The 13,153-nt window shown below is 47.2% G+C and overlaps 1 protein-coding gene across 1 annotated transcript in view; it reads left to right on the forward strand.

Moving 5' to 3' along the window:
* The window catches only part of LOC113974580 (gallinacin-8-like), a 4,781-nt gene extending 1,616 nt beyond the window's left edge, over positions 1-3,165 (forward strand). Inside the window, exons 3-4 of the mRNA XM_027697825.1 lie at positions 1,266-1,399; positions 2,656-3,165. Of these exons, the coding sequence (XP_027553626.1) occupies positions 1,266-1,399; positions 2,656-2,664 (143 nt within the window). The 3' untranslated portion in view covers positions 2,665-3,165. The remainder of the gene's footprint in view (positions 1-1,265; positions 1,400-2,655) is intronic.
* Positions 3,166-13,153: the final 9,988 nt, after the last annotated feature.

The raw sequence follows: 13,153 nt of genomic DNA on the forward strand, positions 1-13,153 counted from the left end.
ATAGAAATAGAAATAGAAATAGAAATAGAAATAGAAATAGAAATAGAAATAGAAATAGAAATAGAAATAGAAATAGAAATTATTTTAGTCCCTTTTGCCCAAGGCCAACTAATGCTTCCAGCACGTTGGACACACTTTACCTGTGAACAGACACCACCTAGAACCATTGGATGCACTGAAGGCTCCCAGTTTGGAAAATAAGGGAATTTAATGATTTAGATGAGGGGATTGAGTCCATCATCAACAAATTTGCAGATGACACCAAGTTGGGAGGGAGTGTCGACCTGCCGGAAGGCAGGAGGGCTCTGCAGAGGGATCTGGATAGACTGGAGAGATGGGCAAACTCCAATGGAATGAAGTTCAACCAGGCCAAGTGCCGGGTCCTGCACTTTGGCCACAACAACCCCCTGCAGCGCTACAGGCTGGGGACAGAGTGGCTGGAGAGCAGCCAGGCAGAAAGGGACTTGGGGGTGCTGATCGACAGGAGGCTGAACATGAGCCAGCAGTGTGCTCAGGTAGCCAAGAAGGCCAATGGCATCCTGGCCTGCATCAGGAACAGTGTGGCCAGCAGGAGCAGGGAAGTGATCCTTCCCCTGTACTCTGCATTGGTGAGGCCACACCTTGAGTATTGTGTTCAGCTCTGGGCCCCTCAGTTCAGGAAGGACATTGAGGTGCTGGAGCGGGTCCAGAAAAGAGCAACGAGGCTGGTGAAGGGACTTGAGCACAAGTCCTATGAGGAGAGGCTGAGGGAGCTGGGGTTGTTTAGTCTGGAGAAGAGAAGGCTTAGAGGCGACCTCATCACTCTCTTCAACTACCTGAAGGGAGGTTATAGCCAGGCGGGGGTTGGTCTCTTCTCCCGGGCAACCAACAATAGGACAAGGGGACATGGGCTCAAGCTCTGCCAGGGGAGGTTTAGGTTAGATGTTAGGAAGAAATTCTTTACAGAGAGGGTTATCAGACATTGGAACGGCCTACCCAGAGAGGTGGTGGATTCACCATCCCTGGAGGTTTTTAAAAAGAGATTGGACGTGGCCCTTAGTGCCATGATATAGTAATTGGAGTTGGATCAGGGGTTGGACTTGATGATCTTGGAGGTCTCTTCCAACCCTACCTATTCTATGATTCTATGATTCTATAATGGTGTGGATGTGGCCAACCTGCAGGCAGACTAGAATGTTGCTGTCATGCCACAGCCTAAATTGTTTTTAGCTTCTTTGGGGAAGAAAAATCAAGGCTTTAGGTTGTTTATTTTTTGTTTTGTGCAGGTTTCATGCGTGCCCCCAACAACGAGGTGCAGTGCAAACAGGCTGGGGGTGTTTGTTCCACTGACCATTGTCCCCCACCCAACACAAGGTCCTTTGGGCGCTGCCAGCGGGGGGTCCCTTGCTGTAGGACCGTGGTGAGTTATGCATGTGATGATCCATGGAATCACTGAATGGTTTGGGTTGGAAGGGACCTTAAAGCTCATCTCGCTCCACCCCCCTGCCACAGGCACTAGACCAGGTTGCTCCGAGCCCTGTCCAACCTGACTTTTTTTTTTCCCAGGGATTTCTCGAGGTAATGGGTTTATTACTCATTTTCACACACCCAGTCTGCCCTTTAGAGGCAAAACCCCTCCAGCAAGGGAGCAGAGACTCTGTACACTCAGATACAGGATTTCCTGAGGATTTCCTCACTGCTTCCCTCTGTACCATTAATGGTGCAGCTCAAGTGCCTCGTGGGAAAGATCACAGTGAAATCTCTTTGGCAGAGAGAATGAATTAGCTAGAGATGAACTCTTTCTTTCTGCTGTTCCCATTAGCTGATTCAAACTGCTCATGATGAATTAATTCTGTCTTTCAAATGCAGACTGTCTGGAGACCTGGGACTTTTGGGTGAGGTTTGTAGGAAACCTGCATGTTCCACGTTGCAAAGCCTGCCAGGTCTCACAGTCAGAAGAGCAACCTGAAAGTCACATTGTTCTGCAAGATATTTTCTCCAGTTTCATAATTTTCCTGTTTTAGACTAAACCAAAATATTTGCTCATTGTTTTGAGCAACCTGGTCTGCTGAAAGGTGTCCCTGCTCAAGACAGGGGCTTGGAATGAGATGAACTTTAGGGTCCCTTCCAGCCCAAACCATTCCATGATTCTGTTTTGTTTTGGGGATTTTTTTCCCCTTGAATTTCTTACTAGAATCCTAAATTTCAGCCTACATCTTTACTCTGATATGAAAGTGCAGAAACAAATATCCATGAAAACTTACACTCTGCCTCCACTGATTCTAATGTTTCATTTTCTGTTTCTTTTTTTTTTTGTGCTGTAAGATGCTACAGGCACTCTTATTTTTGGAATCTCTTATTTAAACTTTGTTCAATATTAGTAGCAGAGATGTTAGAAACAAAGCATGAGCAGCAGAAATTCCTTTCCACACCAGAGATTCCAAGATGAGTAGGAAGCTTCAGGGACAGACACTGGTCAATTCATTATTATGTAAAATAGAAAAGCAATTTGTTATTAAAATTCAGCAGCAGCAAGACTCTGAGTATCCTACCAAGTACTGAAGAGTTGGATCCAGGAATATCAGCTCTTGGTGCTCATTCAGTCCCTTCTGTGCTTTGTATTGAAATCCTTTCCTGGATTGTAACATGTGAACATTTCTTTCCTTTATTTTGCAGTATGATTAGTGACCACTGACATCTCAGATGGGCTAAGCAGAGCTTCTGGAAATTTAAGAGATGCATCATCCCATCAGAAAATCTGGAATTTTGAGCAGAAAATATGCATTTAACACACACTTGAACACAGCAAAACACGAACTACAGAAACAGAACAAAATCCTCCACCAGCAGCCTTAATGACCTGAAGGATCTTCAAAGCAATTCTTTAAACCACCCAGAAAACAGCAATATTTCTCATTTTTTAAAATGTTTTGCTGTTGAAACTATATTGTGTCAATCAACTTCTATCCCAGAGAGATCAGACATTCAGAAGTCTGTCCCCATGAGAGGATGCAGAACAAGTTCTTCCTCTGGCCCTCAGAACAGCTATTCTTTGTCTTATTTCCTTTCAAGGTTCGCAATAATTTGAATAGTGCTAGAAGACAAAGGCTCCAGGACACACTGAATTCTCATTTGGGGGTGTTTGTACTTCATAGTCTGCATTTCTCAATAAATTTTAGTAAACTTGCTCCAGAGGAGTTGTATTCAGTCCTTATACCTGTGAGGAATTATCTTGATATGTGTTTGTGCTGGAGGATCTGGCTCCCATCTCACCTGGGGTCAGTGTGAGATGTGCCTTGTGGTTTCTTGTCCAAGAAAAGAAGAAGGAACCAAACCCACACATGGACTGGAATGTGGCCTGGCCCTGTTCATTATTAGGTTAACCATTAACAGTCAAGAATAACTTCAAGGCCATGTTGGACAGGGCTTGGAGCAACCTGGGGTAGTGGAGGGTGTCCTTGCCCACGGCAGTAGGTGGAACAAGATGATCCTTAAGGTCCTTTCCAACCCGAACCATTCCATGATTCTGTGATTCTCCAAGCCCACTGTGATTAGGCTTGTAGGAAGCTGGCACAAACTGATCATATTCAGTCCTGAAACCATCCATAGCAACTCCTGGCATGAACAGCGTGGATTCTTTGAGTCATCCCTTGTCTCAAATCCTTTTGGCCTTTGCATTAGCACCGTGGGATAACAGGGATGGGGAGAGGAAGGAGAGGATGAGTCTTGAAGGGATGAGCACTGGTGCACAGACTCCAGGCTGATGGACACACAGTCCACGACCTCCAGACAGCAGAGCACAGGGAAAAGCAGCTTGACTAGTTCAGGATCCAGGGAAGTAGAATTCCATTGACATGGTACTGGTCTATGTGAAATAGAGACAGCGGGAGCAGAATGATGTGAATGTGGTGAGGCAGTTTCAAGCCCTAAGGAAGGTGGCCTTCTGCCACCCAGGGGTTTCCCTGCATTGCCATTCCCAGCATTTCAGGTTGGGCTGGCAGATGTGACTGTGTAGGGGGAGCAGAGAACTGAGCCTGTCTCCTGAAACCCAGCCCGGTGCTCTGGGCTGGAATGGCAGCAGGAATGGGCTCTTGTGCTTTTGGAATTATTAACATATATGTTGCCACACAAATTGCTGCAACACAGGACGATTTAACAGGACTTAATTTAGTTAAATAAAATTCATTTACAGGCCGATTCTTATAGACAATAAGAACAACAAAAGCCACTCTGATACATGAGTAGATATCAGCAATGGGGTTTCACAGGAGCTTGCTTTTATTAGAGTTGAAGCTGCAAATATCTTTATTGGGATACAAGAACTCGTCCTCAGATCTTCTTGTGCTCCTGAGGGCCTTCACCCCCATGGGAAAGGCTCCCCAGGGTTGCACCAAGGACAGGATCCATCGATGTCAAAAGATGGGAGATGTCTCAGATGTCCAGAGCTCTTGTCTGAGTGGTCAGTGAGGTGTCAAATTTAGGAACTGGGTGCCCTGCAAAGAGAAGTTAGGTGCTTAGATCATCCACCAAACTAGTTCTACCTGGACACTTCAGGCTGCTGAAGGCATAAGGTAACACATGGGATTAAAGACAACTGGAGATACTTGTGATCTGAAATTCTGTTTCTGGTCATAGGACAACCCAGATAAAACAGAGGATGTGGCTGCCACCTCTCAGCACAAGCCACAGCTATTCAGCTGTGGCTGCTGATGACCCAGAATACCTGCCAGGATACAGTTAAAGACTAAAACTAGTTTAGGAATAAAGACAAACATTGGAGAAAGTGTCTGATCCCCTCACTTCCCTCCATGCCCTTCATAGAATCACAGGATGGTTTGGCTTGGAAAGGACCTTAAAGATCATCTAGTTCCGACTGCTGCCATGGGCAGGGACACCTTCCACTATCCCAGGTTGCTCCAAGTCCTGTCCAACCTGGCCTTGGACGTTTCCAGAGGTGGGGCAGCCACAACTTCTCTGGGCAACCTGTGCCAGGGCCTCCCCACCCTCACAGTAAAGAATGTTTTCTTAATATCTAATCTAAACAAACTCTCTCTCAGATTGAATCCATTCCCTCTTGTCCTGTCACTCCAGGCCCTTGTAAATAGTCTCTCTTTTTCAGAGAGAGCAGCCTGGAGTTTTTTAACACCACAAGGCTCTGCCTTTTTTCTGCCGGACACACACCCTGGCAACTAAAGGTGTTTTTTGGAGGGCGTAGGGCATTGGAAAAGGGGCTCTATGATGCCAAAAGGGGGGAAAAGCCCATTAATTCTATTTGCTCTTGGTGCAGCAGCATTTCTTTGCAGGGGTTCTTCTTACCATTTGCAGCATCTGAGCTTCCCACCACGGCAGGTCCCGATGTCAACCGAAGGAGCAGCACATGGAATAAAGGAGCAGGAGCCCCGGCTTTGCCGGCAGGTGAGGGTGTCAGAGGTTTCCTGGCTGGAAGCTGAAAGTAAACAAGAGAATATTCATGTTCATTTGTCACAGCAGAGGATTGGAGAGTCGAGGCATTGGATTTATGTGATATGGTATGTGGTTCCTGTCATCAAATTGGACTTTATCTCCAATTTGAGAGGTTTGACAGCTTTATTCTAAGTTAGATCTACTATCTATTAGTAGGTTCTATCTACCATCTATTTCAATCACTTTGGCCTGGTGGTTCTCAAGTCCTCTCTCTTAATTACATATTATTCAAGGATTATGTGTTTTTGATGTCACTCGGGTGATTTTAAAGCCATCCTTAGACCTTAGTTTCCCTTGTCTCTTAAATTAAAAAGCCCTGTAGTGTCATGGGTCTTTTCTGTGTGTAAGTCTTCATGAAGAGATATTAAATAAATTGTGACCCTTTCCCAGAGACTCTGCTGGGATTGTACCTGAAGCCACCTCAGGGATCACAGTTTTTTTGACATAAAGAATACCTTTTGTGATGCATAAAATAGGAATAGTCCAAGAAGGCAATCCCAAATCATACAGCACAGGCTTTGTCTAAAGCTCCTACAAGTGCCTGGATTTGGCCCAAGTGGCTCTATATTTCTTTTTTTGAGTTGATAGACATTTGATGGTCTAGGAAAGTAGGTAAAAATTTGAGACTACTGCAAACTAAAGCAGTCATTGAGATAGTTTAAACTGCTCCAAAGACCCCCAAATAGCCTGGAATGATGCATGGGCTCCATACCCATTTAATTCATGTGGATAATACAGAGTTCAGGTAAAGACCCACAGCCACAACCACTTTTTTCCCCAAAATACAGGAAGTCTTCTAATCTACAATGCACAGTCCGGATGTGTGGGTGGGAATGTGAGAAGAGAAAGCTCTCGCATTGCAGAGTTGATCCTTAAGTATCAGCCTGAGAATTGCCTCAATATAATCATCATAGAATTGTTTAGGTTGGAAAAGCCCTCTAAGACCTGTGAGTCCAACTGTTTCCACAGCAGTGACAGGGCCACCACTAACTCATGTCTCCAGGTGCCACATTCACATTGCTTTTAAGTCCCTTCAGGGATGGGGACTCCACCCCTGCCCTGGGCAGCTGTGCCAGGGCTGGACAACACTTTTGGGGAAGGAATTTTCTAATATCCAATCTAAACCCCCCTTGGTGTAACTTGAGGCCATTCCCTCTCATCCTGTCCCTTGTTCCCTGGGAGTAGAACCCAAGCCCCCCGGCTCCCCCCTCCTGTCAGGGAGTTGCAGAGCCAGAAGGTCCCCCCTGAGCCTCCTTTTCTCTAGGCTGAGCCCCCCCAGCTCCTTCAGCCGCTCCTGGTGCTCCAGCCCCTTCCCCAGCTCCATTCCCTTCCCTGGACACGCTCCAGCCCCTCAATGTCTCTCTTGTCTGAGGGGCCCAGAGCTGCCCCCAGCACTGGAGGTGCCCCAGCAGTGCCAGCACAGGGATGGGCACTGCCCTGGCCCTGCTGCCACACTATTGCTGGTACAGTCCAGGTGCCATTGGCCTTCTTGGCCACCTGGGCACACCTGATTCATGTTCAGTCTTTGTCAACCAGCACCCCCAGGTCCTCTTCCAAGTTTCCAGCCACTCTGCCCCCATACTGGAGCACTTCAGGGGGTTGTTGTGATCCAAGTGCAGGACCTGGCACTTGACCTTGTTGATCCTCACACCCCCGGCTCATGGACCCATTCTGTCCAGATCCCTCTGCAGACCCTTCCTACCCTCCAGCAGATCAACACTCCCACATAATTTGGTGTCATCTACAAATTTGCTGAGGGTACATTGATAAAGATGTTAAATGAGACCAGCCCCAGTACTGAGCCCTGGGGAACAACACTGGTGACCAGCCCCAACTAAATGTAGCTCCATTCACCACCACTCTCTGGGCCCAGCCATTTTTAACCCAGAGAAGAATGACACTGTCCAAGACATGAGCAGATAGTTTCTCCAGTACAATGCTGTGGGAAACAGTGTCAAGCCTTTACTAAAGTCTAGGTAGATACCTAATTCACTAAATGGCCATAGAGGAGATTAGGTTGGTGAAGCAGGACCTGCTTTTCCTAAACCTGTGCTGGCTGAGCCTGATCCCCTGGATGTTCTGTACATGCCTCATGAAGGCACTCAAAATGAGATGGGAACATTCCCTGGCACCAAGGTCGATACAGAAGAGTATCTTTTTTTTCCCCATCATGCCATCATATGGTTGGAATGCAAGATGCTAGAAAAAGACCATGAGGAGGACTATCAAGACCCTCGAACTCAGTATTTTGAAGATTAGGACTACGACCAAGGAGGGGGAATTCTGATATGAAAGTGGTGGATTCCAAGAGCGCAGAGGTAATCTGAACCTCGGCACTGGGATCTAATGAACTTCTCTGCAGATGCACCCTTTTAACCTCTTTCTCATCTATTTCCAGCCTTACCTGGAGCAGCCTGGAAGAGGAAGAAGAGAATAGCGACGAGGAAGAAAAGGATTCTCATGGCTGGCAGCCGGTAGTAAGATAGACTTTGCAGGAATGGAGACAACACCAGTGTGAACAGAAGCTGTCCGAGACCGAGCACGGTTGGTGTCTCTGCTTATAAAGCTCTGGGAGAGACCCGAGGGGGTGGAGGAGTGGCTACCTGAAGAACAATTAGTTCATTGCCCTGTTACTGTGGAAACTAGTGATGTATGAAGGTGTTGCAACCTACCACATTAGGAGATGCCTGACTTGAGCAATGACCACGGCTCCCAGCTGACCAGAGCAGTCAAACTACCCCGTGCCAGCTGGTGGGCTGCGCCCGGGGAGGACAAGGGATTGGAGGAGAAGGGAGGTGGGTTCCTGTGGTCCACAGGACTGTAAACCATGCGGAACTGATGGTGCCCCATGGCTCCTGGCCACGGTCTTGTGACAGTCTGTCCTTCCCCCCGGCCACCAGGCACGGTGAGCAAAGGCAGCAAGTGTAAAGCAAGGAGAGAACAGACCCTCCTCCTTGGAGACAAGAGCATGTAGTGACAGGACAAGTGGGAATGGCTTCAAAGAGAGCAGGTTTAGATTAGACATCAGGAAAAAATTCTTCACTGTTAGGGCGGTGAGACAATGGAACAGGTTGCCCAAAAAAGTGGTGGCTGCCCCATCCCTGGAAGTGTTCAGGGTGAGGCTGAATGGGGCTCTGAGCACCCTGGTCTAGTGGAAGGTGTCACTGCCCATGGCAGGGTGTTGGAACGAGATGAGCTTTAAGGTCCTTTCCAACCCAAACCATTCTGTGATAATGGTGATGAATGTAGGAAAGGATCAGAGCTTTAGTCCTTGCTTGGATTGGACTTGTAGGGCTGCACCTGAAGAAGGCTGGGTAGGGCTGAAAGGGTTGTGGATATTCCCCCTCCTGGAATTGTCAGACATGGTAGTAGCTCCAATCTCCCAGGTGTTTTCCAGCGTGGTTCAGAACTCAGTTTCTCTCTGTATTTTATATTTAAGACTTCAGCAGTGGATTTCACCAAACCCCAAAGAAAAAGTCATTAGACAAAAAGGACTGGAAAGGACACCATTGTGTGCTGTGCCATGCTCTCCTAGGAGACTGCAGCCCAATTCCCCTTCAGCAATCCCTGAGCTCTGTCCTGAAAATGATAAGGTCATGTTACTCGCTGCTGCTACAGGCACTGAATCCCCACACCCTGCTCTGATGGTTTGAACTTTCTTCCAAAGTTGAGCCTGCGTGGAGAGTCTAAAACTATTTATTCTTGCCCCAAATTAACTTGGTTTAATGACTTTTTCTCTTGCTGTCAGTCAGCTTCCTGATGTGGTTATGAAAAGACTCACATCTCTCTGATATCATAGATCCAACATACCAAGTCCACTTGTGTCGTGTCTGCACATCTCTCATCACCTTGTAACCTATTTCTGTATCTGAAAATAAAATCTGATTTTTTTTTTCATGCATGTGAAGGAACAGTTGTAGAAAAGGTGGACCAGAGGAAGAGTCACCAGTTTTGTACAGGCCTCTTAATAGTTGTGCTTGACTCCAAGCAATGCCACTCCTGGGGCATATGAAAAATTCAAGTGCACATTTCTTGGGGGGACAAACTGTACAAGCCAAGAATCATTAATGAAACCAAGTCATGAGGCTGCTTAATTATTTACAGCTTCAGTGAGAGTAGCAAACTGAAGAGATGGAGAGTAACAGTGGGAGGTGAGCTCTGTCGGCACACAGAGGGCAGAGAGGTCTGTGACTGGTGAACTGGCTGCTGCAAGGCAGCTGTAGGGCATGGAGGTGTTTCAGTTTTTTATAGAAACACATTAACTCCATATATCGGGACTAGGATTTTAAAATAAGCAAAAATCCTCTTTACTGTTGTGGACAGATGAGGACCTTGAGGAGGGGTAAGAGGATACAGGTGGTAAAGCAAACAAACTCCTGCCAATGCTCCATGAAGGTTTGTCCCTGCTCAGCAGGTTGGACAAATATACTGCTGGCAGGACTGACAGGACTGGCAGCACTGCCAGGGCCCCCTGAGGTCCAAGGGGAGGAGGGGAACCCTCATCTGTCTGTCTCGTGTGATGGGCAGAACACCCAGAAGATGCTTGGGAGTATCAAGCCCACATTTCTCTCTCTCTTTGTACCTCCCAGACTGCCAGTAGTGGATTGCTGTGATTAAATTCTTGGAGAATGTGATGAGGAAGTGGATCTTCAGACCTCTGCCAGGTAGCTGTGAGAGCTGAGGTGGGCACAGGCTCTTAAATGGGCTGTTGTTCTGTCACCTCTCCTCTGTTTTCCCCCTGAACATGAGAAAAGAAGTTTTGAGGAATCAGTCTTTTATATTAAAACACTCTCTGTCTGCGTGTGCACTAGAAACTAATTTTAAACCAAGCTATAGGGAACACTGAGCAGCTCTTTGGTTTCTGATCTGCGAGACAGGACATAGACACAACCCCACAACCCAAACCACTCTGAGCATCTGCTCAAGGTTTCAGACAGGCACCCCATCCACATGGACCCTCAGCTGCACTTCTGGAAACATCACGGACAACAAGAGGGGAAAAAAGGTGCAGTCCATGATCATAAAACACGGGCAGCTGTAAGGAAACTGTCAAGAGTGGAGTTTGCTTGTAAAAATCCAGTGTTTAATGAAGAAGGAAAACGTGCTTTTCTACTCCTTGCATAATTCCCCTCCTGCCTGTCCCACGAGGGGCAGGGGTGTTTGTTTTGGGGAGTGAGGCTGCTGAGCAAACCCTGCTGGGGTCGGCCCACACCACCACACGTCGTTCAGTGCTCTTTGGAACCAAACAGCATCGGGGAGAGGGAAGGAAAGAGGGAACAGCACCGTCCTCCTCACCTCCCTCCCCCAGCTCCAGCTGGAGAATGGAAGCAATGCTCGTCCTGGGTCCAGGCTCCCTCCATGGAAAGGTAAATGTGCCTGGGTTGATAACAGCCCCCTGCTTGGCACTGGGGAATGGGAGCCTGGACAAGGTGCTCCACTTCTTCCTTCTCCTTGAGCACCCGGAGAAGATGCTGGCAAACTGTTTCCAGTGTGCAGAGAAGCAGCAAAGCTGTGACTGGTAGGAAGCTGTTGATCTTGAGGTGTCTGTAAGAGTTAATATTTGAGCTGGTAGCAAAGGAGTGGGGGTGGGGGATTTTGTATGGGACCTGTCCTTGTGAAGAAATTGCATTTCGTCACCCAGAAAGAATAAATTCATCTCTTTGGCTCATGGATTTTTCAGGAGGCTTGGAAAATTTGCCTTTTCACCTTGGGAAGTTGGCACTTGTGGTCTATTTTCTGAGCTGTGGGGAAAGGAGTGCAAATGTCTTTGGATCTGAAGAAGATTCCCTGCCTTTGATTACAACTGATGGGGAACTAACCTGCCAGAAAAGAAGGGGAGAACTGAATTAGTGGCAATCTCCTCTGGTCTAGGAGTAAATAAACAGGTGGCAACAAGAAGTGGTGTTGAGTTCCCCTATCCCAAAGTTAAGTTCATGGAAAAAATGATGGTGAGAGGCACAGGCATTTAAAGACACAGTGAAGGTGACAGTGGGTGGAAGGTACACAGTGTTCGTTCTCCTTCACAGACCACTCAATAGAAGCTCTCCATGCATGAAATCAGGTTTCAGTGGGGGAACTCCAGTATTATTAACTGAAGTTGCAGTCCAAGACCAGTCATAGGACCACCTCCAGTGTGTGTCCTTGCCATGGAAGAGAGCTGTGAGGGGAAGAAGTCACCAACCAGCAAATTTTTGGAAAGTCCGTATTCCAATCAGCATTTTGAAAACTGATCTGTTCTTCAGGTGATCAGGGAGGAGGTTTTCTGAGGTCCTGCATTGGCTTTGTAAGGTGAACATCAACTAAAAGGTCTCTCTTCTCCCATAGCTTGAACACTATCAAAGGGTTTGATTCCAGCTGCCATCCCATCAGCCCTCCAAGAGAAAAAAAAAATGGTGTCCTGGGAGAGAAGTTCTCAATAGACATGGAATTGATTAGGAACTTTTTGGGAAGAGCTCTCAGGGGTGACTGCAGGACAGAGATGGGTCAGGAAACTCGTCTGGGAGAAGCAGGTAGGACCATCAGCACAGGAGAGCTGTGAGAGTCATCCCACATGAGGCCAACCCCAGGCTCCACTCGGGGTCATGGGGAGTGCAGAGGTGAGAGAAACACTCAAGGGGCTCCCTAGAAATTGGGTAAAAATGAAAGAATGAGCCTGAAGTGAGGGTGTTTGCTGGGGTGAAATGCAAGACCCTTATGGCATGAAGTGAAGCATCTAGAGACAGAAATGGAGACAACCTTGTTTGGAGTAACATCTCTGTGACTTACACACTGGAGATGGGCTTCATTGGGACAGGAGGGAAATCTGGGGCTCAGCCTGTTCTGAATTCATCCAGATTTAATACCAGAGTTTTTTTCATGATGTTGTGGTTTAACCCCAGATGGAAACTCAGTCCCACACTCGTTTACATCTCCCCTGGTGGATTGGGGAGACAATCAGAAGAGTAAAAGTGAAAAAACTTTTTCTGGGTTTAGATAAACACAGATTAATAGGTCTAAAAAAAAGCTATGCATGCAAAGCAAGGAATCATTCACCATGTCACTTCCCATGGGCAGGCAGGGCTCCGTCACATGAGACAGTGACTTGGGAAGACAAAATGCCATCACTTTGAGTGTTCCTCCCTTCCTTCTTCTTCTCCAAGGTTTTATTGCTGAACATGACACCAGATGGTCTGGAATATCCCTTGTGTCAGTTGGGATCAGCTATCCTGGCTGTGTCTCCTCCCTGTGCACCCCCAGCCCACTCACTGGTGGGGTGGGCTGAGGAGCAGAAAAGGCCTCGACTGTGTGTAAGAACATGTTTGACAATAACAAAAACATCCCGTATTTATGAGCACTGTTTCCAGCACACATCCAAACCATAGTTTTATACCAGCTACTTTGATGAAAAGTAACCAACCCAGCTAAAACCAGAATCTGGGATAAACTTGAGGGATGTAGAACAGATCATCCATGTGTGTAGTAGTAAGTTGAACAAGACCAGTTATAGTCACAGGATCACAGAATATGCTGAATTGGAAAGGACCCACAAGGATCATCGAGTCCAACTCCCAGCCCTGCACAGGACCATCCCCAACAGTCACACCATGTGCCTGAGAGGATCATCCAAACACTCCTTGAGCTCTGGCAGCCTTGGGGCTGTGCCCACTGCCCTGGGGAGCCTGTTCAGTGCCCAAGCACCCTCTGAGGGGAGAACCTTTTCCCGAGATCCAAC

This window comes from Neopelma chrysocephalum, unplaced genomic scaffold (genome assembly GCF_003984885.1).
Source record: "Neopelma chrysocephalum unplaced genomic scaffold, ASM398488v2 Primary Assembly neopelma1_123, whole genome shotgun sequence".
Lineage (NCBI taxonomy): Eukaryota > Metazoa > Chordata > Aves > Passeriformes > Pipridae > Neopelma > Neopelma chrysocephalum.